Source organism: Oratosquilla oratoria, chromosome 27, assembly GCF_046742065.1.
Source record: "Oratosquilla oratoria isolate Oo_2021 chromosome 27, ASM4674206v1, whole genome shotgun sequence".
NCBI classification, from domain to species: Eukaryota; Metazoa; Arthropoda; class Malacostraca; order Stomatopoda; family Squillidae; genus Oratosquilla; species Oratosquilla oratoria.
The window spans coordinates 12,065,459-12,086,976 of NC_134803.1; the positions used below are offsets into that span (position 1 = coordinate 12,065,459).

Below are 21,518 nucleotides of genomic sequence, written 5' to 3' on the forward strand. Positions count from 1 at the left end.
CAGTCCCCTCCACCCTCTACCCTCCCTCTTATCTTGGTACCTCCTGGATGATGGGTCATCTCTGCATCTTGTCCACCCTGGGTCAGAGGCAGTTTTGCAAGAAACAGCACATCCACAGCAAGGCCGCTTCATTAAATCGGCGACCCCCCTCTCCGTCCCCTCATACATAAATTTTCTCACACATACTACCTCATCCCCCATTCCCCTACCCATTCCACCTCATGCATCGCAACATCATCCATATACAATCATTCTCCATTTACCCGTCTTCTGTTTTCTTCCGTCCTTCCTCAACAGACATTCCCCCCTTCCCCAAAGCCTCTTTCATCCCATCCATCCATCTCATCCTATGTCACCCCCTCATATTCACTCCCTCCACATCTGCCTTCCATACCTCTTTTACTAGCCTTTCTTCACTCATTCTTTCCATGTGTCCAAACCATCCTAATACTCTTTCATCCACCCTATCTCCCAACTCCCTTACCACCCCTGTTCTCCTCCTCACCTCCTCATTTCTCACTCTATCTAGCCTAGTAACTCCCATCATACTTCTCAGACACCTCATCTCAAAACACATTCAAACTCCTCTCTTCCTCTCTTATGTTCCATGTTTCTGCCCCATATGGTGCTGTTGGCACAATCAATCCTTCATATAACCTCCTCTTAGCATCCATTCCCAAATGTCTATTCCTCATTGCACTTTTTATTCCACCAAGGCATTTACTCGCTTCTCTGAATCTACATTCTACCTCCACCTCCACTCCACCCTTTCCTGCCACATTTGCACCCAAGTATCTAAAACTATCCACTTTCTCCAGTCGCTCTCCCTTAAGGCTCACTTCCAGTCTGTTGTCACTTTCACCCCTTGTACATCTCACCACCTTTTACCCACATTTATCTTCAACTTTCTTCTTTCACACTCTCCCAAACTCTGTCACTAACTTCCTCAATCCCTCCTCTGATCCTGCTACAAGCGCAGTGTCGTCAGCAAACAACAACTGTCTCACCTCCCACTTTTCTCCATTTTCTTTAAATATCTCCAATTCCTGAACCACCACCCTTGCATTTACCTCTTGCACCACCCCATCCATGTATAAGTTGAACAGCCAGGGTGACATAACACATCTCTGACGAAGGCCCAACTTTACCTCTAACCATTCACTCTCTCCATTTCTAATCCTGACACATGCTCTACTACTCTCATAAAAACTCTTGACTGCTCTTAACAGCTTTCCTCATATCCCATATATCTGCAATACTTCCCAGTGCCTTCCTGTCTACCCTGTCGTAAGCCTTTTCCAGATCCATAAAAGACCAAAAAACATCCTTACCTTTTCCTATAGTTTTCTCACATATCTGTCTTACCACAAAAATCTGATCTACACAACCTCTACCTGTCCTAAATCCACACTGTTCCTCGCCAATTACTCCCTCTGTTCCTCTCCTAATTCTCTCAATCAAGATCCTCCCATAAGCCTTCCCAACTACACTTAATAAGCTAATCCCTCTGAAACTACTACACCAGGGGTTCCCAAACTTTTCAGCTCATCGACCCCATAGTAAAGTCTAAGATTTTCTATATAACCCCAAACTATTAATTCATTAATTATGTCAGTTTATCATTATTATTAGTGTTGATAATGTTATTAATGTAATATTATTATTATAGTTGTTATTATCATTATCCTTATTATTATTATTATTATTATTATTATTATCATTGTTGTTATCATCATTTTCCTTATCATTATTACTTTTATTACTATTAATATTATTGTAATTATTATTATTGTTAGTATTACAATTACTATTACCATTATCATTATTATTATAATTTTAGTTATCAATAGTGTTATCATTTTGATCCGTTATAAAAGGGCTAAATGGCAACATTCATCAAGGCGACGGCATTCCAACAAGGATACAGACACTTTCACATATACATAAACATAGTGTTTTAAAATACATACATATACCAAGGCTTTTCCCCCTTACAAGGGAGGTAGCCAAAATGGAAAGACAAAATCATTCCCACCCATTCCATCCCTGAATACACTCCACACCCCTCCACCCTCCCTCTTATCTTAGCACCTCCTGGATGACGGGTCATCCCTGCACCTTGTCCACTGCCCTGGGTTACAAGCAGTGTCGCAAGACAGCACATCCACAGCAAGGCCGCTTCATTAAATCGGCAACCCCCCCCCCCCTCTGTCCCCCCATGCATAAAAGGAGAAGACGGGGAGAAATCCCTTCGGGCTGCATCAAATTTTGCTCACACATACTACCTCACCCCCTATCCCCCAACCCATTCCACCTCATGCATCACATCATCATCCATACACAACCATTCTCCATTCACCCGTCTTCTGTCCTCTCCCATCCTTCCTCAACAGACATTCCCCTCTTCCCCAAAGCCCCCTTCACCTTATCCATCCACCTCATCCTAGGACGTCCCCTCATGTTCACTCCCTCCACATCTGCCTTCCATACCTCTTTTACTAGTCTTTCTTCACTCATTCTTTCCATGTGTCCAAACCATCCTAATACTCTTTCATCAACCCTATCTCCCAACTCCCTTTCCACCCCCGTTCTTCTCCTCACCTCCTCATTTCTCACACTATCTAGCCTAGTAACCCCCATCATATTTCTCAGACACCTCATCTAAAACACATTCAAACTCCTTCTCTCTTCCTCTCTTAGGTTCCATGTTTCTGCCCCATACAGTGCTGTTGGCACAATCACTCCTTCATACAGTCTCATCTTAGCATCCATTCCCAAATGTCTATTCCTCATTACACTCTTTAATCCACCAAAGCATTTACTCGCTTCTCTCAATCTACATTCTACCTCCACCTTCACTCCACCCTTTCCTGCCACATTTGCACTCAAGTATCTAAAACTATCCACTTCCTCCAGTCGCTCTCCCTTAATGCTCACTTCCAGTCTACTGCCACTTTCACCCCTTGTACATCTCATCACCTTACTTTTACCCACATTTATCTTTAGCTTTCTTCTATCACATACTCTCCCAAACTCTGTCACCAACTTCCTCAATCCCTCCTCCTATCCCATGTATCTACAGTACCTCCCACACTGCCTTTGTCTACCCTATCATAAGCCTTTTCCAGATCCATAAAAGCCAAAAAAACATCCTTCCCCTTTCCTATAGCTTTCTCACATATTTGTCTTACCACAAAGATCTGATCTACACAACCCCTACCCGTCCTAAATCCACACTGTTCCTTGCCAATTACTCCCTCTGTTCCTCTTCTAATCCTCTCAATCAAGATCCTCCCATAAGCCTTCCCAACTACACTTAACAAGCTAATCCCTCTGAAAGTACTACATTCACACTTGTCCCCTTTTCCCTTGTAAAGTGGAAATATACAGGCACTCCTCCAGTCCTCCGGCACTCTACCCTCTCTCCAGCAAACATTAAATAACCTCACCACCCAGTCCACCATCACTTTATCTCCTTTTTGTAGACATTCTGCATGGCATCCATCCAGACCAGGTGCCTTACCTGCTTTCATCATCTTAACAACTGCCTTCACTTCATCCTTCCTTATTTCTCCTCCATTTTCCTCACTCATCACTCTCATTTTCTTAGCATTTCCCACTGCAACTATCTTTCCCTCCCTATCCTCCTTCACATTTAGCAACTCACTAAAATATTCTGCTCATCTTCCCCTTACTGCCTTCTCTTCCATTATCATCTCTCCATCTGCACCTTTTACCTTTTCTTCTCTACTTGATTCGCCTCCTCTTCCTCTCTTAATTTCTTTCCAAAACATCTTTTTATTACTTTCAAAATTTTCTGTCATACTCCTACCCCACTTCACATCTGCTCTCCTCTTTGCCTCCTTTACCTTTTGCTTTACTTCTCTTTTATTTTCTTTGTATCTCTCATATGACTCCCTCGTCCTATTTTGTAACCAATCTGTGAAAGCTCGCTTCTTCTCTTCTACAACCTTCTTTGTTTCCTCATCCCACCATTCACTACCCTTCCTTCTATTTCCTCCTGTCCTTCTTGTTCCACACACCATCCTTGCACACTTTGTGACTCCCTCCTTGAACCATCCCCATTCCTCCTCCACTCCTAGCTCTACTCTATCCTTCACTCCCTCCCACTCCTCCTTCAGCTTCTTCTTGTACTCCTTCTCCTTTTCCTTTTCATTTAAAGAGTTCACTCTTAGCACCTCCCTACCTTTTGTCCCTTTCCTCTTTCTCCATCTATCCTCCACTCTTAACTTTCCTTCCACCAAAAAATGATCTGATATTCCCCCACCCTCTCCCCTTAGCACATACATCCTTAACTCTTCCTATCATAGTCCTATTTACCACTACATAATCCATCAACACTCTCTACCACCCTTCCATCCACCACCCTCCCCCATGTGTACTTATGCTTGACTTTCTTCCGAAACACTGTATTTGCTATCATCAACTCTCTTTCTAGACACATTTCCACCATCAACTCTCCACTACGATTCTTTCCTGGAACTCCACATTTCCCAACCACTCCATCAATTGGACCATTTCCTACCCTAGCATTAAGGTCTCCCAGTGCTATTATATTGACATTTCTCCCTAAATTCTCTATGAACTCATTTAAATCTATCCAAAAGGCCTCCCTTTCTTCTACACTCTTCTCACTACCAGGCCCATATGCACTTACAAAGACCCACATCTCCTTTCCCAGTTTCACCTTCATCCACAATATCCTTGAGGAAACCTTCCACTCCACTACACGTTTACCTATCTCTTCACTTACTAGAATAGCCACCCCTTCCCTCCCTCGCCCTCTCTTCACTCCTGATAACCTCCCACTTACACTCTCAAACTTACACTCCCCCTTCCCTTTCAACTTAGTTTCACTCAAAGCCAACACATCCATCTTTCTTCTCACAAACATACTACCTATCTCTTCCCTTTTACTCTCATCTGTACTAATCCATGCACATTAAAAGACCAAACCTTAGGGTGTTGGTCGGAAAACTCCCAGACCCTCTTATGCCTTTACTTTTTCGTTTAGGATTGTCCCTTGTGGGGCTACAAGGAGAAGGATGCCTAGTCCCACTCCCCGTCCCTTTCTTCTCGCCTCTTACGATCCAAGTGGGAATACTTGGTGGCAGTATTCTTTTCCCCCACCACAGGGAATTCCCCCACAGCAGAAAATTAATACTCAGAGAAATGGTACAGGACAGCAGCAAGGGGTTGGGGGACAGCATAACGGAGGGACAGTCATAGTATAAAAGTGTCATCATTTCTCTATGAAGAGTTTTCCTCTATCATAGACAAAATGATGCGTGGCTCTGGTCCGTAGGGGCGCCCCATATAGACCCTAAAGTATCAACTGCATGCTACTTTGCCACAATAACATGCAGCCAATACCCCAGATGGGGTATTTACAATTTACCAATAGCTTTAAGAGTGGTATTATGTATTCTTTATTATATTCCTATAAGTAATATTCAAGCCAATAATATTACACAAGCTCATCATCTTGATGTTCATTCATGATTTGGTTGTGTGTATGTGAGATTCTCCCTACATACACAGAATGGGGAGGATTTTTGACTCAGGGTGAACTGACATGGTTTTTCTTTAAGTTTAGATATTGGTTGGTTGATTATTCTCATTCTTTCAGTACAGGAAGAGAACAGGATCATTTCATGCTAACCGTTTAACCCCTTCCATACGGTGCCGCACACGTAGGCGTCATGAGGAGCAAGTGGATTCGCGAGGTTGCCATATCGGCGTCTTGATTATATTTATTGTAGTCGCCCCTGTGTTTTTACATTCTCCCAAATGCGCCCTGAATCCCATTCTCTGTGGTTTTCAAAATTCGCGGGTGAAAGAGAGAACGATCGATATAAGCCGTGACTATATTTTATGATGCGATTATTATTACGACACGTCATACGGCTGGCATTGGCTGCTGCCCGCGAGATTTAAGTCCCGTACCGAAGTGGTTAATTTTAAAGACTGCCTTTCCACCCCATAGTAATTTACTGACCCCTTTCAACCCCCTAGCAATCTAACATACGATACATCCATGTCTTTCAAACAACACCTCACAAACATAAAAAACAAATGCACACCTAGACTTAACGCACTTAAGTCAATCACTGGAACAACATTTGGACAAAACAAAGAAACTAATATAACAATATACAAACAATGCATACGCTCAGTGATGAATTATGCGAGTCCTGCATGGGCTCCTAATCTCAGTGAGACACACCACAACACCCTTCAAATCATACAAAACAAAGCCCTAAAAACAATTACAGGCTGCACAAATACATCACCTACAGACCATTTACACCATGAAACAAAAGTCCTCAAAGTCAAGGACCACCTCGACATGAGAGGCACACAAACACTTGCTGCAGCCACCACAAACACATCACACCCGCTACACTACATAGCAGAACACCCACACACACCAAGAAACATTAAAACTACACCCAAAGACCTTTATTACACACAGATACTCTCTTCTCTTCCTCCACAACCACCAAATACCAGCCTCCGGAAACATATTCATAATCATATCACTCACCGCTCCATTAACACACTGAAAGACAACACACTGCTGCATACCAGACCCCCTGATATCCACCCTTCTGAATCCTCTCTCCCACGTAAGGACAGAGTCCACTTGGCCAGACTGCGATGCGGTCACCACCCAGCACTTCTAAGCTACCAGAAGAGGCTGGACGACCGTGTTGTGAACAGCTGCCCAGGATGTAACACTTCACCCCATACCATACAACACATAATGGAAGACTGCATTATACACAATCATGCATGCAAACAACACAACATACACTCTATAAAGGATTTGTGGGAAAACCCAGTTTCGGCTGTGGCCTTCCTTGGGGAGACGGGACTGCTCGGACAGACAGTCTAGGGAACGACAACAACAACAACAACTGACCCCCTTTTGACCTCTTGGATGGTTTCATCGAACCCTGGGGGTCGATATCAACCCCCTAGCAATCTACTGACCCCCTTTCAACCCCTTGGCTATTTGTAGACCCCTTGGATGGTCTCATCGACTCCTGGGGATCGATATCAACCACTTTGGGAACCCCTGTACTACACTCACACTTGTCCCCTTTTCCCTTGTAAAGTGGAAATATACAGGCACTCCTCCACTCCTCTGGCACTCTACCCTCTCTTAGACAAACAGTAGATAACCTCACCAACCAGTCCACCATCACTGTACCTCCTTTTTTTAAGATATTTTGCATGACTTCCATCCAGACCAGGTGCCTTACCTGCTCTCATTATTTTAACAACTGCCTTCACTTCATCCTTCCTTATTTCTCCTCCATTTTCCTCACTCATCACTCTCATTTTCTTAGCATTTCCCACTGCAACTATCTTTCTCTCCCTATCCTCCTTCACATTTAGCAACTCCCTAAAATACTCTGCCCATCTTCCCCTTACTGCCTTCTCTTCCATTATCATCTCTCCATCTGCACCTTTTACTTTTTCTTCTCTATTTGATTTGCCTCCTCTTCCTCTCTTAATTTCTTTCCAAAACATCTTTTCATTACTTTCAAAATTTTCTGTCATACTCCTACCCCATTTCACATCTGCTCTCCTTTTTGCCTCCTTTATCTTATGCTTTACTTCTCTTTTCTTTGTATCTCTCATATGGTTCCCTCGTCCTAATTTTGTAACCAATCTGTGAAAGCTTGCTTCTTCTCTTCTACAACCTTCTTTGTTTCCTCATCCCACCATTCACTACCCTTCCTTCTATTTCCTCCCGCCCTTCTTGTTCCACACACCATCCTTGCACACTTTGTGACTCCCTCCTTGAACCATCCCCATTCCTCCTCCACTCCTAGCTCTACTCTATCCTTCACTCCCTCCTACTCCTCTCTCAGCTTCTTCCTGTACTTCTCCTTTTCCTTTTCATTTAAAGAGTTCACTCTAAGCACCTCCCTGCCTTTTGTCCTTTTCCTCTTTCTCCATCTATCCTCCACTCTTACCTTCCACCAAAAAATGATCTGATATTCCCCCACTTTCTCCCCTTAGCACATGTACATCCTTAACTCTTCCTATTATACTCCTATCTACCACTACATAGTCCATTAATGCTCTATCTACCACCCTTCCATCCACCACCCTCTCCCATGTGTACTTATGCTTGACTTTCTTCCGAAACACTGTATTTGCTATCATCAACTCTCTAGACACATCTCCACCATCAACTCCTCACTACGATTCTTTCCTGGAACTCCACATTTCCCAACCACTCTGTCAACTGGTTCATTTCGTACCCTAATATTAAGGTCTCCCAATACTACTACATTGACGTTTCTCCCTAATCCTTCTATGCACTCATTTAAATCTATCCAAAAAGCCTCCCTTTTTTCTACAATAATGAAACCCTCATTTTCATTCCAGAACAAAGAAATATACATGAAATTAAAAATAGTTAAAAAGGTACCATCACACTGCTGAGATTATCATTAAATTATACTGATAATGCTTTCTTCTATGACTTCATGCCACTATCATGGATCTACATATTAATGTCTTTCATATGATGACACCTATGTAGGCATCATGAGGCATGAGTGAGTATATGAGGATGATGGCATCACTGTCTTGATTATATATATTTTATAGTTGTAGTGACTTCATATCTTCTAACATGAATAGTGTAATGCATTGTATATTAGTAATCCATGAAGGAAAGCATAATCAGTATAGTTTAATGATTATGACAATGATCATTATATAAAAAATTAAGAAAAATACAAATATAAGTTCAATGCCAAATAACTGCTGTAATATTACATACATCTTCACAAACATATGGCAATGATTTCACTTACTTGTTTATGTGCAAATCTCAAGTTTCGAATATCTTTACAAAAGATTTCAATGCCATAAGAATTTTCTCCTCGACTAGTATTAGCACCACCCACTTTTTCAATACGAGATACCTGTGGAAAAAAAGATATACCAGTGAAAAATCAATACTTGTGTTCATTTTTTTCTTTATCACCCAACCAGTTCTTATCTGCAAAGAGAGGTGATCAAATATGTGACATGATAATACCCACCCCTTCCACCCATATTATACACCTCCCTACCTCCCAAGCAACAGGTCAGTGTCCTAATCAATACATTCTTTTACAACTCATACATGCCCTCACCCACATGACATCCTGAGCACAATCTAAAATGACTTCCTCCACTTATTCATAGAGTCCCATCATGAATCCTATCATTCCCTATCCCATCATATTTCATAACTATATACACTACCTCAAGTACCCCTTGCCTTCACATGACTTCTTTCTCTTGCATTCATCAACCAGTTCTCTAATTTAAAGTCAGGTGAGTATAAACTCTTTATCTTTATTAAAGACTACTTACAACACCAAGAGGTACTTCTAGCTCAAATGGTGGGTCAGTGTCTGGACTTCTGAAGTAAAGTCGGTAGTTTGTAACTGTAAGGGTTCCCTTCTTAGGTCCAGTGTAGGGGCAAAGGTATGTTACTTCCCTTGCTGAACCCTCCAAACGTTCTCCAGGATACAGTGAAGGATCATCTGCTCGCAAAGTTCGTGTACCTTCACGAACAGTCATCTTTAAAAGATAAGTACAAAGATGAGACAATATTGAACATAACTAAAAATAAATAGCCTTAAATTATATAACTCGCTACAACAAATAAGTTAACCTATCATATCTACAAAATACATACATACATACATATACCAAAGCCTTTTTCCCCACTTATAAGGGAGGTAGTCAAAATACAAAGGCATAAAAACCATTCCCACCTATTCCATCCCCATCATACTCCATCACATCAGCAGTGAACAAATGTCCTGCACCCAGACAGTTAATCCATCTTCTTAACCTTTCTTAGGCCATTCCCATGGATCCTCTTAATTTCAGTTATAGCAAGTATATACCAGATAAAGCTGTACCAGGGGTGATCAGAAAGTAATGACAGTCGGACTCGTAGCTGAGAGACTATAAGTGTTGGGGGGGCGGGGAGCAAGGGGCAGCAAGTGTTGCCTGTTGTTACATGTTTGAGCTTGTCGCTGTTTGTCTAGCTTACATTTTATCGTTGCGCTGTGCGATTGCGTCATTGTTGGTTTGCCTCTCTAACCGGAAACATGGATTTTTCGAAAGAAGGCTGCAGATTCTACACCTTCACAAGGTGGAAACTCGGGAAAAAAGCAACGGAGATCAGAGAGGAATTGTTGCAAGTTTTTCCCGAGACTACTCCATCACTGGAAACTGTTTCCCGCTGGATTCGAGCTTTTACAGCCGGAAAATTGCAGCTAGATGATGATCATCGTCCTGGCCGCCCTCGGACATCCGTGACCGAAGCAACGACGGTCCATGCGCGGGCCATCATTGACGAAGATCCAAATGTTACTCTTCGATTCTTATCCTTGGAGCTCGGTGTCAGTTATGGGAGCGCACATGACATCGTGCATGAACACTTAGGGCTGAGGAAGAAGTGTGCTCGATGGATACCTCATTTGCTTAAGGAAGAGCAGAAGAGCGAACGGGTGCGGATTTGTCGTCTATGGCTGGCTGAATTCGAGCCAAATGGTCCGAAACGGTTCTCAAATGTAGCTACCGGAGATGAGTGTTGGATTTCTTTCTTCACCACCAGAGACAAGCAGTCTAACATGGTGTGGTTGAGTGATGAAGAACCTCGACCTCAGATTCTGAAGGAAGGATTTCGCAGCAGGAAGCGCCTTTTCACCATCTTCTTCAATTCACAAGGACCAATGTGTGTGGATGTAATGCCTCAACAGTGTACTATCACAGCCCAGTACTACACTGATCACGTCCTTCCTCGAGTCCTGGAATATCAGGCCAAGACTGCACCAACCCGTCGCCGATCGTGCCTTTTGCTGCACCATGACAATGCTGCCCCCCACAAAGCTCGCCTCACTGTGCAGTTCCTGGAGCAGCAGGGGATCACACTTCTCCCCCACCCACCCTACTCGCCTGACCTTGCTCCCTGTGATTTTTGGTTGTTTCCAAAGATCAAGGGTGCAATCGCAGGGAAGCTGTTTCATCGCATCCAAGATCTGGCGCGAGCAGTCAATTCAGAGCTACGAGGTATATCGGCTTCTGAGTACCGTGAGTGCTTCATGAAGTGGCGAAAGAGGATGGAACGTTGCATAGAGGCAGGAGGGGAGTACTTTGAAGGAATGTAGGCCACTATTTGGATTTACCTCTGTACCGTGAAAATATATGGTATCACTGTCATTACTTTTTGATCACCCCTTGTAACAAGTTCTCATATTGTGTTTATTTTGATATAATTGCTACCTTGCTTCTGATCCAGGGCAGTGAAAAGGATACAGGGATGATCCATCAACCAAGAGGAGCTGAGAGGGAGGAAAAGGTGGTAGAGGGAGTGGAATGGAAGTAGATATTGCCTTTGACTTAGCTACCCCCCTTATAAGGGGGAAATTTTCTTGCAATATAGATATACACATATATGAATATGTACATGCACATGCATGTACACAAATATATCCACACAAAACAAAATGCATTCACAGATGTTTCCATGGATAACAAGGCAATACGAGAAACATAATAAACTAAACTGAATTCATAATAATTATCAGTAATTCTGAATAATAACACTTGCCATTTTGTCCCTGTTATATATGTGTCTTTAAAATATACATACTAACTTACTTGGGATAAAATATTAAAAAGCAATACATTTGAAGAAAAAAAAACACACACACACACATATATAAACATATATCACATAAGCCTTCAAAATATACACTTATTCATATAAAACTTACACTATGATACTGTATATCAAAATTAATTTTGAGAAGCATGCACAAATTTACTTATCAAACAATTAATCCTTGCATGTTAGTTTTCAATGAAAGAATCATGCTCAGTTATGACACAAGTACTACTAAAACTCTCACACTTTTTTTTTAACTCTTCTTTCCCATTAAACTAAGGTTTTCATATTCTTCCCCCCTTCACTTGACAAATACATACCCAAGTCACTTCCTTATTCATATATCCAACTTCTGTCTTCAGCAAACATCAATCACAAGGTATCCCATACACTCAACCTTTGACATTAAATATAAAACTTGTTTAAAGCTGCCAGATGCACCTCATGCAAGTTCAATCACATCAATACCACCTTCATGAATGCACTTAGCACATCTCACAAACACCAATCATTTTATTATTTGTAAACTCTTTCTCAATCCTAATATCTACATTTCAACTACCTTTCCAAAATACAACTTGGATGCAGAATTGATCTCTCCTCTTCAATGTCTTGTATGTCATGTCCAAAACCACGATATGTTCAATGTATTATGAAAAATAAATCAATAAATATAGCCAACCATCACTATACACACTAAATTGTTTTATATTCTATATACATATACATATATATATATATATATATATATGTACACACACATATATAAACATACATACATATACATGTATATAGACATACACACATACATTTATATATATATGTAAACACACACACACACAGTATGATCGAATTTGGGAGAAGCAAGAATAGGATATCAGGACAGTATAAAATTGACAGAAAAGAAGTAAAGTAAGTAAATTTTGAAAGGGTCCTAGGAGTGATCATCACCAAAGACATGTCGCCAGATAAACATATAAATAAAATAGTCGGAGATCAATAAAGGTGGCTTTTAAATACCTGGATAAGGAAATGATTCAGAAAATATTACAAACACTGATAAGGCCAAAACTGGAATATGCAGTATGGTCACCCAGTACAAAAAAGAATAAAAGAAAATTAGAAAGAATACAAAGAGCAACGACAAAGATGGCCCCAACACTGTCAAACCTGACATATGAACAAAGACTGGCCAAACTGGAATTGCCAACCCTGGTACAAAGAAGAAAGAGGGGACCTACTAACCATCTACAGAATTATGAAAGGAAAAGAACGCCTTGATAGAGAGGACTTACCGTATATACTCGTCTATAGGTCGAAATCTTAAGGAATTTTTTTTTAGGCCAAAACCTAGGGGTCGACCTATACACAAGTAATAATCTTGTTAGGTTGAAATCCACGCATGACAAGAAAGGCTAGGAAGAACTCTTACCTTTTCTTTAGGTTCAGAAATCAAAATATTTACCTACTAAATACTACCAGTAAACAATGGGTACATAAAATACACGGTACGTACTAAAACATGTAAAATTCCTTCTAGATACGGTAACCCCATACTGTGGTTTTACCTGTTTGTTAAATTTCTTAACACAGGCAAGCTTATTATATCATGTATACTATTACAGTACCCATAATTGTTTAAAAAAATAATGAAATTCGTCGTCGGCATGTATCATAACAAATATGACGTACTATTCATCCGACACGACTTCATTACTTACGAAATGTTTTAGCATCTTTCTTGTTTTTTTATTTCCGATCACAAAATTGCATATTACGTTGATACATTATAATCTACAAAATTAATAATCAATTTTTATTGCTATGTTGCACCCTTGGTCGAAACTAAAAATTTACCCAAATTTAGCTTTCTACATGGTATATGTTATTGTTACCATTACCAAAACAATGCATGGATCTCACCATCACGAAAACAAACTGTTCAGTATTGCCAACTTGTTACAGTGACACATGGTATAATCCTAAATATTTTAACTGAAATCCACCAAAATCGTTTTCCTTGATGTCGTCATCTTCACCACCAAACAGCTCCTCCCACTCACTTCTGTGTCGAGTATCGTCATACAAATCAACCTCATCAGCCATAGGAACATCAACATCATCTTTCTCCTCCACATTATCATTAGCCTGATTATCCGCACAGTTGAGATTACAAGACTAACTCTGAGTGTTGGTTAAATTTTTTTCTAACGAAACACGCCTAGCCAGTTTATTCCAAATACCGTACTTGGCAATCTGTTCAAGTTTTTCACTCCGCTGAAATGGCAATTTCAGTGAAACTTATTAAATATTAAAATCAGTGAACTTGAAAAAAACATAAACCAGAATACATCAGAATTAATGAAGTGAAAAAACCATAATCAATTGCTATACCAGGCAAGCTATGCTACTTCAAAGCATTAACTTAAGGCAGTGGAATGCTCACAGCACCAAAAACAAAAACAAACCACTCGACCTATACATGAGGTATATGGAAAATTCCAGATTTTTTGGCAAAAATGGGGGGTCGACCTATACACGAGATCGACCTATAGACGAGTATATACGGTATTAAAGTGGGACAGAGAAAAAAAAAAGATGACATGCAATGAAACTCAAAAAGGACAACTACAGAAGAGACCTGAAAAAGAACAGCTTCCCACACAAGGTAATAGATATATGGGACAAATTGGATGAAAAAATTGTGTGTGCAAACACAATACAAGAATTTAAGAACAAACTTGATCTTGCGAGATACAAAAATGGGTTACCACGAGCATAGCTCCCCTTCCCATTAAGTACATCATACATACATATACCAAGGCTTTTTCCTCCTTTCAAGGGAGGTAGCCAAAAAGAAAAAGGCATAAAATCATTCCCACCAATTCCCTCCCTAAATACACTCCACACCCCTCCACCCTCCCTCTTATCTTAGCACCTCCTGGATAACGGGTCATCCCTGCACTTTGTCCACTGCCCTGGGTCAGAGGCAGTGTCACAAGTCACAGCGCATCCACAGCAAGGCCGCTTCATTAAATCAGCAAACCCCCCTCTCTGTCCCACCATGCATAAAAGGAGAAGATGGGGAGAAATCCCTTTGGGCTGCGTCAAATTTTGCTTACACATACTACCTCACCCTCCATCCCCCACCCCTTCCACCTCATGCATCACAACATCATCTATATACTGTACAACCTTTCTCCATTCACCCGTCTTCTGTCCTCTCCCGTCCTTCCTCAACTGACATTCCCCTCTTCCCCAAAGCCCCTTTCACCCCATCCATCCATCTCATCCTAGGACATCCCCTCATGTTCACTCCCTCCACATCTGCCTTCCATACCTCTTTTACTAGTCTTTCTTCACTCATTCTCTCCATGTGTCTAAACCATCCTAATACTCTTTCATCAACCCTATCTCCCAACTCCCTTTCCACATTCAAACTCCTCCTCTCTTATGTCCCATGTTTCTGCCCCATACAGTGCTGTTGGCACAATCAATCCTTCATATAACCTCTTAGCATACATTCCCAGATGTATATTTCTCATTACACTTTTTAATCCACCAAGGCATTAGTCACATCTCTCAATCTATATTCTACTTCTACCCCCACTCCTTCCTTTCCTGCCACATTTCCACCCAAGTATCTGAACCTATTCACTTCCTCCAGTCTCCCTTAATGCTCACTTCCAGTCTGTTGCCACTTTCCCCCCCCCTTGTATATCTCATCACCTTACTTTTACCCACATTTATCTTCAACTTCCTTCTTTCACACACTTTCCCAAAATCTGTCACTTTCTCAATCCCTCCTCTGATCCTGCACAAGCACAATGTCATCAATAAACAACAACTGGCTTATCTCCCACTTTTCTCCATTTTCTTTAACCACCTCCAATCCCTGATCCACTACCCTTGCATTTACCTCTCGCACCACCCCATCCATGTATAAATTGAACAGCCAGGGTGACATAACACATCCCTGATAAGTCCCACCTTTGCCTCAAACCACTCCCCCCTCCCTTTTTAATCCTAACACAAGCTCTACTACTCTCATAAAAAACTTGACTGCTCTTAACAGCTTTCCTCCTATCCTATATATCTGCAATACCTCCCACAGTGCCTTCCTGTCTACCCTGTCATAAGCCTTTTCCAGGTCCATAAAAGCCCAAAATACATCCTTACCTTTTCCTATAGCTTTCTCACATATCTGTCTAACTAAAAAAATCTGATCTACACAACCCCTACCTGTCCTAAACCCACACTGTTCCTCACCAATTACTCTCTCTCTTCCTCTCCTAATCCCATAAGTCTTCCCAACTACAGTTAACATGCTGATCCCTCTCAAACTACTACACTCACACTTGTCCCCCTTTCCCTTGTAAAGTGGAACTATACAGGCACTCCTCCAGCACTCTACCCTCTCTCCAGCAAGCATTAAATAACCTCACCAGCCAGTCCACCATCACTGTACCTCCTTTTTTCAGACATTCTGCATGACATCCATCCAGACCAGGTGCCTTACCTGCTCTCATCATCTTCACAACTGCCTTCACTTCATTCTTCCTTATCTCTCCTCCATTTTCCTCACTCATCACAGTCACTTTCTTTGCACTTCCCACTGCAACTACCTTTCCCTCCCTATCCTTCTTCACATTTAGCAACTCCCTAAAACATTCTGTTCAGCTTCCTCTCACTGCCTTCTCTACCATTATCATCTCTACATCACCTTTTACCTTTTCATCTCTATTTGGTTCGCCTCCTCTTCCTCTCTTAATTTCTCTCCAAAACATTTTTTATTACTTTCAAAATTTTCTGTCATACTCTTACCCCATTTCCCATCTGCTCTCCCCTTTGCCTACTTTATCTTGTGCTTCACTTCTTTTCTCTTTACTATGTACCTCTCATATGATTCCCTCGTCCTAATTTATAACCAATCTATGAAAGCCGCCTTCTTCTTTTCTACACCCTTCTTTGCTTCCTCATTCCACCACTCACTAACCTTCCTTCTATTTCCTCCTGTCCTCCTTATTCCACACACCATTCTTCCTCCACTCCTAGTTCTACTCTATCATTCACTCCCTCCCACTCCTCTCTCAGCTTCTTCTTATATACCTTCTCCTTTTCTTTCTCATTTAAGCAGTTCACTCTAATTACCTCCCTCCCTTCTACCCTTTTCCTCTTTCTCCACCTATCCTTCACTCTCAAATTATCTTCTACCAAATAATTATATTCCCACACTCTCTCCCCTTAAAACATGTACATCCTTAACTCTTCCTACTATACTCCTGGTTACCACTATATAGTCCATTTACGCTCTATTTACCACCCTTCCATCCACCACCCTCTTCCATGTGTACTTATGCTTGACTTTTTTCTTAAACACTGTATTTGGTGCATTCACTTAAATCCATCCAAAAAGCCTCCTTTTCCTCTACACTCTTCTCACTACCAGGCCCATATGCACTTACAAAAACCCACATCTCCTTTCCCAGTTTCACCTTCATCCATATTAACCTTGAAGAAACCTCCTTCCACTCCACTACACATTTACCTATCTCTTCACTTACTAGTATAGCTACCCCTTCTCTCCCTTATCCTTTCTTCACTACTGAGAACCTCCAAATTACCCTCCCAAACTCACACTCACCCTTCCCTTTCAACTTAGTTTCACTCAATGCCAACACATCCATCTTTATTCTCACAAACATACTGCCTATCCTTCCTTTTTACATCCACATACATTTAAAGACCCAAACCTTAGGGTAGTGGTTGGAAATCTCCTAGACCCTCTCATGCCTTTACTTTTTTTTAGGAATGTCCCCCGTGGAGCTACAAGTAGTAGGATTCCTAGTCCCATCCCTGTCTTGTTTTTTGTCCCCTTGTATGACTCAAGTGGGAAGACTTGGTGGTAAAGAAAATATTAATCACACTGATAAGGCCCAAATTGGAGTATGCAGCGACACTATGATCACCCAGTACTAAAAGGAATATAAAGAAAATTGAGAGAGTCCAGAGAGCAACTATGAAGATGGTTCCAACACTATACAAACTGTCATATGAAGACAGACTGTCAAAACTAGAACTACTAACTCTGAAACAAAGAACAGAAATAGGCAACTTGTTGACCATGAAAGTTGTAGAAATCCTTGATTGTGACATCTTACTAAATTGGGATAAGAGAAACACAAAAGGATATGGAAGCAAACTCAAAAAGGACAATTATAGAAAGAAAAAAAAAAATCCCCATAGAGTGGTGGATGTATGGAACATACTAGATGAGACAATAGGGTGTGCAAAAACAATGCAAGAATTTAAGAGCAAATTAGATATGGTGAGATACAGAGAGGGGACACCATGAGTGTAGCTTCCCTTCCCATAAGATACAACTAGGTAAATACAGAAAATGGTAAAACTATGTCATGAGCTTCTCTGCAGATAGTGCAAAGTTGCTGAAGAAAGTGAATATTGAAACGGATTGTGAATCACTGCAGAGACCTGAACAAGGTTTGGAAATAGTCAGAAATAGGAACTGGAAAAATATATATATATATCAGGACAATATATCGGAACAAAGGTAGTAAAGAAAGTGGGATCTGAAAAAGACCGGGGAATAATCACCACAAATGACATATCCCTTGATAAACAGATAAACAAAATTGTTAGAGAATCCTACAACTTAAGATCAATGAAGGTGGCTTTTACCTATTTGGACAAAGAAATGGTGAAAAAAATTCTAGACACACTGATATGGCCTAGACGTATGCTGCAACACTATGGTCACCCAGAACCAAGGAGAATATAAAGAGGATTGAAAGAATCCAGAGAGCAACTACGAAGATGGCCCCAACACTTTCAAAACTGTCATATGAGGAGAGACTGGCTAAATTGAAATTACCGACTTTGGAACAAAGAAGAATCATGAAAGGCATGGAAGTCCTTGATAGAGAGGACTTACTAAATTGGAATGAGAGAAATACAAGGGGACATGAAAAGAAACTCAAAAAGGACAGTTACAGAAGAGACCTAAAAAAATATATAAATAAAATAAAAAATAAAAAATAAATAAAATAAAAACTTTCCACAGAGTGGTGGATGTGTGGAACAAACTGGACAAAACAATAGTGTTCAAAAACTATACACAAATTGAAGAGCAAACTAGACACTGAGATACAAAGACTGGACACCACAATTGTAGCTCCTCTTCCCATAAGATACAACTAGGTAAATACATTTCCTTATATATATATATATATATATATATATATATATATATATATATTATATATATATATATATATATATATATATATCTCAGGCAGCAACATTGCATGAGCCACATTGCTAAGTGAAATGGAAAGTTTACAGAGTTGTTGTCTTTCCCTCAAATCCCAAGCCATCTTAGTACCATGCTGTCACATTATGAATATATATATATATTTTTTCCATGAATATACAGCATAAAGTATGTAATAACAGTGGGACAGATTGTCATGCACAGGTCATCACCATATGTGTAAACAATGTAGGGCTTCCCTGGGCTATGGCAAAGGGCTCAAGTTAGAATTGACAGAGTAGGGTATGGTTCTTGTTTGGTGTGGGAGGGTTTTCTCATTACAACTTATATCTGGGGGGGGTTGTTGAGTATTGAGATTAGGCAGTCTTTCTTCAAGGGCTAGCTTAGTTATTTGGGTGTATATGTGTTTCTGTGTGGATGTTTTCTGTGGTTCAGATGGCAGATTGTGGTAGATGTTTGAGTAGAATCTTGCTGGTGTAGTTTTTTGTTGGATTCTGTTGGTGGTGCTTGTGAGATGCAATGTGAGGGGAATATGTTGTTCAGGGTTCTGGTATTGAATTGTGTTCCAGTCACTATTATGTGAAGTTCTATTGAGAGGATTTTGGTCTGTATGTAGGTATCCTAAAGGGATAGTTTTGGTGCACCCAGTAATTACTCTTTGTGCTCCATTCTGCACTGTTTATGAGTCGTTTGTGTTTAATTTGCAGATTGTTGGGAACCATGTTGTGGAGGCATAATCTATGGTGGTTCTTATGAACTGTTTATAGATGGTTATTAGTTTCTTTATGTTGTCCAGTCAGTGCCAGAGATGGTTTTCATAAGGTTGAATTGCTGCTTGAGATGTACACTGTATGTACTTCATACCAATCTGTGTTTCCCTCCACTAGAGAGTAGCCTAGCAATTACCCAATTGAAAGTAACCATTTCTTAGTGTCTGGGGCATGACAGCAAAACCAATTGACACTACATTTTCATAAAGTGTGAAACCATGCTCAATATCATCTAATATTATGTGTTATATTCTCTACCACAATCCCTGTGCAGGGGAGATGGAAAATGGGTTTAAAATTATTGATGAGGAGTTAGGTGCCTACAGAAGATGACATATAACACACACTGCTGTGGTAAAAACAATAAAAAATAAATAAATAAAATAAAAAATCCAGTTTGAAAAGGAGATACCATATGTCACACGTTTCTACTCGTCTAGATTTCTCTAGTCTTCTTCACTTCAGAGGAGGGATTGAGGAAGCTGGTGGCAGAGTTTGGGAGAGTATGTGATAGAAGAAAGCTAAAGATAAATGTGGGTAAAAGTAAGGTGATGAGATGTACAAGGGGTGAAAGTGGCAGTAGACTGGAAGTGAACATTAAGGGAGAGCGACTGGAGGAAGTGGATAGTTTTAGATACTTGGGTGCAAGTGTAGCAGGAAAAGGTGGAGTGAAGGTGGAGGTAGAATGTAGATTGAGAGAAGCGAGTAAATGCCTTGGTGGTTTAAAGAGTGTAATGAGGAATAGACATTTGGGAATGGATGCGAAGAGGAGACTGTATGAAAGAGTGATTGTGCCAACAGCACTGTATGGGGCAGAAACGTGGAACATAAGAGAAGAAGAGAGAAGGAGTTTGAATGTGTTTGAGATGAGGTGTCTGAGAAGTATGGTGGGGGTTACTAGGCTAGATAGAGTGAGAAATGAGGAGGTGAGGAGGAGAACAGGGGTGAAAAAGGATTTGGGAGATAGGGTTGATAAAAGAATATTAGGATGGTTTGGACACATGGAAAGAATGAGTGAAGAAAGACTAGTAAAAGAGGTATGGAAGGCAGATGTGGAGGGAGTGAACATGAGGGGACATCCTAGGATGAGGTGGATGGATGGGGTGAAGGGGGCTTTGGGGAAGAGGGGAATGTCTGTTGAGGAAGGAAGGGAGAGGACGGAAGGGAGAGGACGGAAGACAGAGGTGAGTGGAGAATGGTTGTATATGGATGATGTTGTGACTGCATGAGGAGGAATGGGCGGGGGGTGGGGGGTGGGGTAGTATGTGTGAGTAAATTTTGACGCAGCTCGAAGGGATTTCTCCCCGTCCTCGCCTTATATGCAAAGGGGGACGGAGAGGGGGGGTCGCCGATTAAATGAAGCGGCCTTGCTGTGGATGTACTGTGTCTTGCGACACTGCTTCTGACCCAGGGCGGTGGGCAGGGTGCAGGGATGACCCGTCATCCAGGAGGTGCTCAGATGAGAGGAAGGGTGGGAGGGGTGTGGAGTGTATTTAGGGATGAAATGGGTGGGAGTGTTTTTATGCCTTTCCCTTTTTGGCTACCTCCCTTGGAAGGGGGAAAAAGCCTTGGTATATGTATGTATGTGTGTTCTTCACTTCAGTCTTAACTTATCAATTTTCTGGGATTATTCAATCTCATGAGACCAAAAACATATAGCTGCAAGTGGTGGTCCTGTAAGACATCAAAAAATCACCTTCCTGCTGCATATCTTCAAGACACGTCAACACCCTCACTT

The 21,518-nt window shown here is 41.0% G+C and overlaps 1 protein-coding gene across 4 annotated transcripts in view; it reads right to left on the bottom strand.

The window, feature by feature from the left end:
- mtm (phosphatidylinositol-3-phosphate phosphatase) overlaps positions 1-21,518 on the bottom strand; it is a 161,383-nt gene that overhangs the window by 94,844 nt on the left and 45,021 nt on the right. For all 4 annotated transcript variants that reach the window (XM_076210225.1, XM_076210223.1, XM_076210222.1 and 1 more), the window contains 2 exons: positions 9,409-9,618; positions 8,862-8,972 (listed from right to left, as the gene is read on the bottom strand). In XM_076210225.1, the coding sequence (XP_076066340.1) occupies positions 8,862-8,972; positions 9,409-9,618 (321 nt within the window). The remainder of the gene's footprint in view (positions 1-8,861; positions 8,973-9,408; positions 9,619-21,518) is intronic.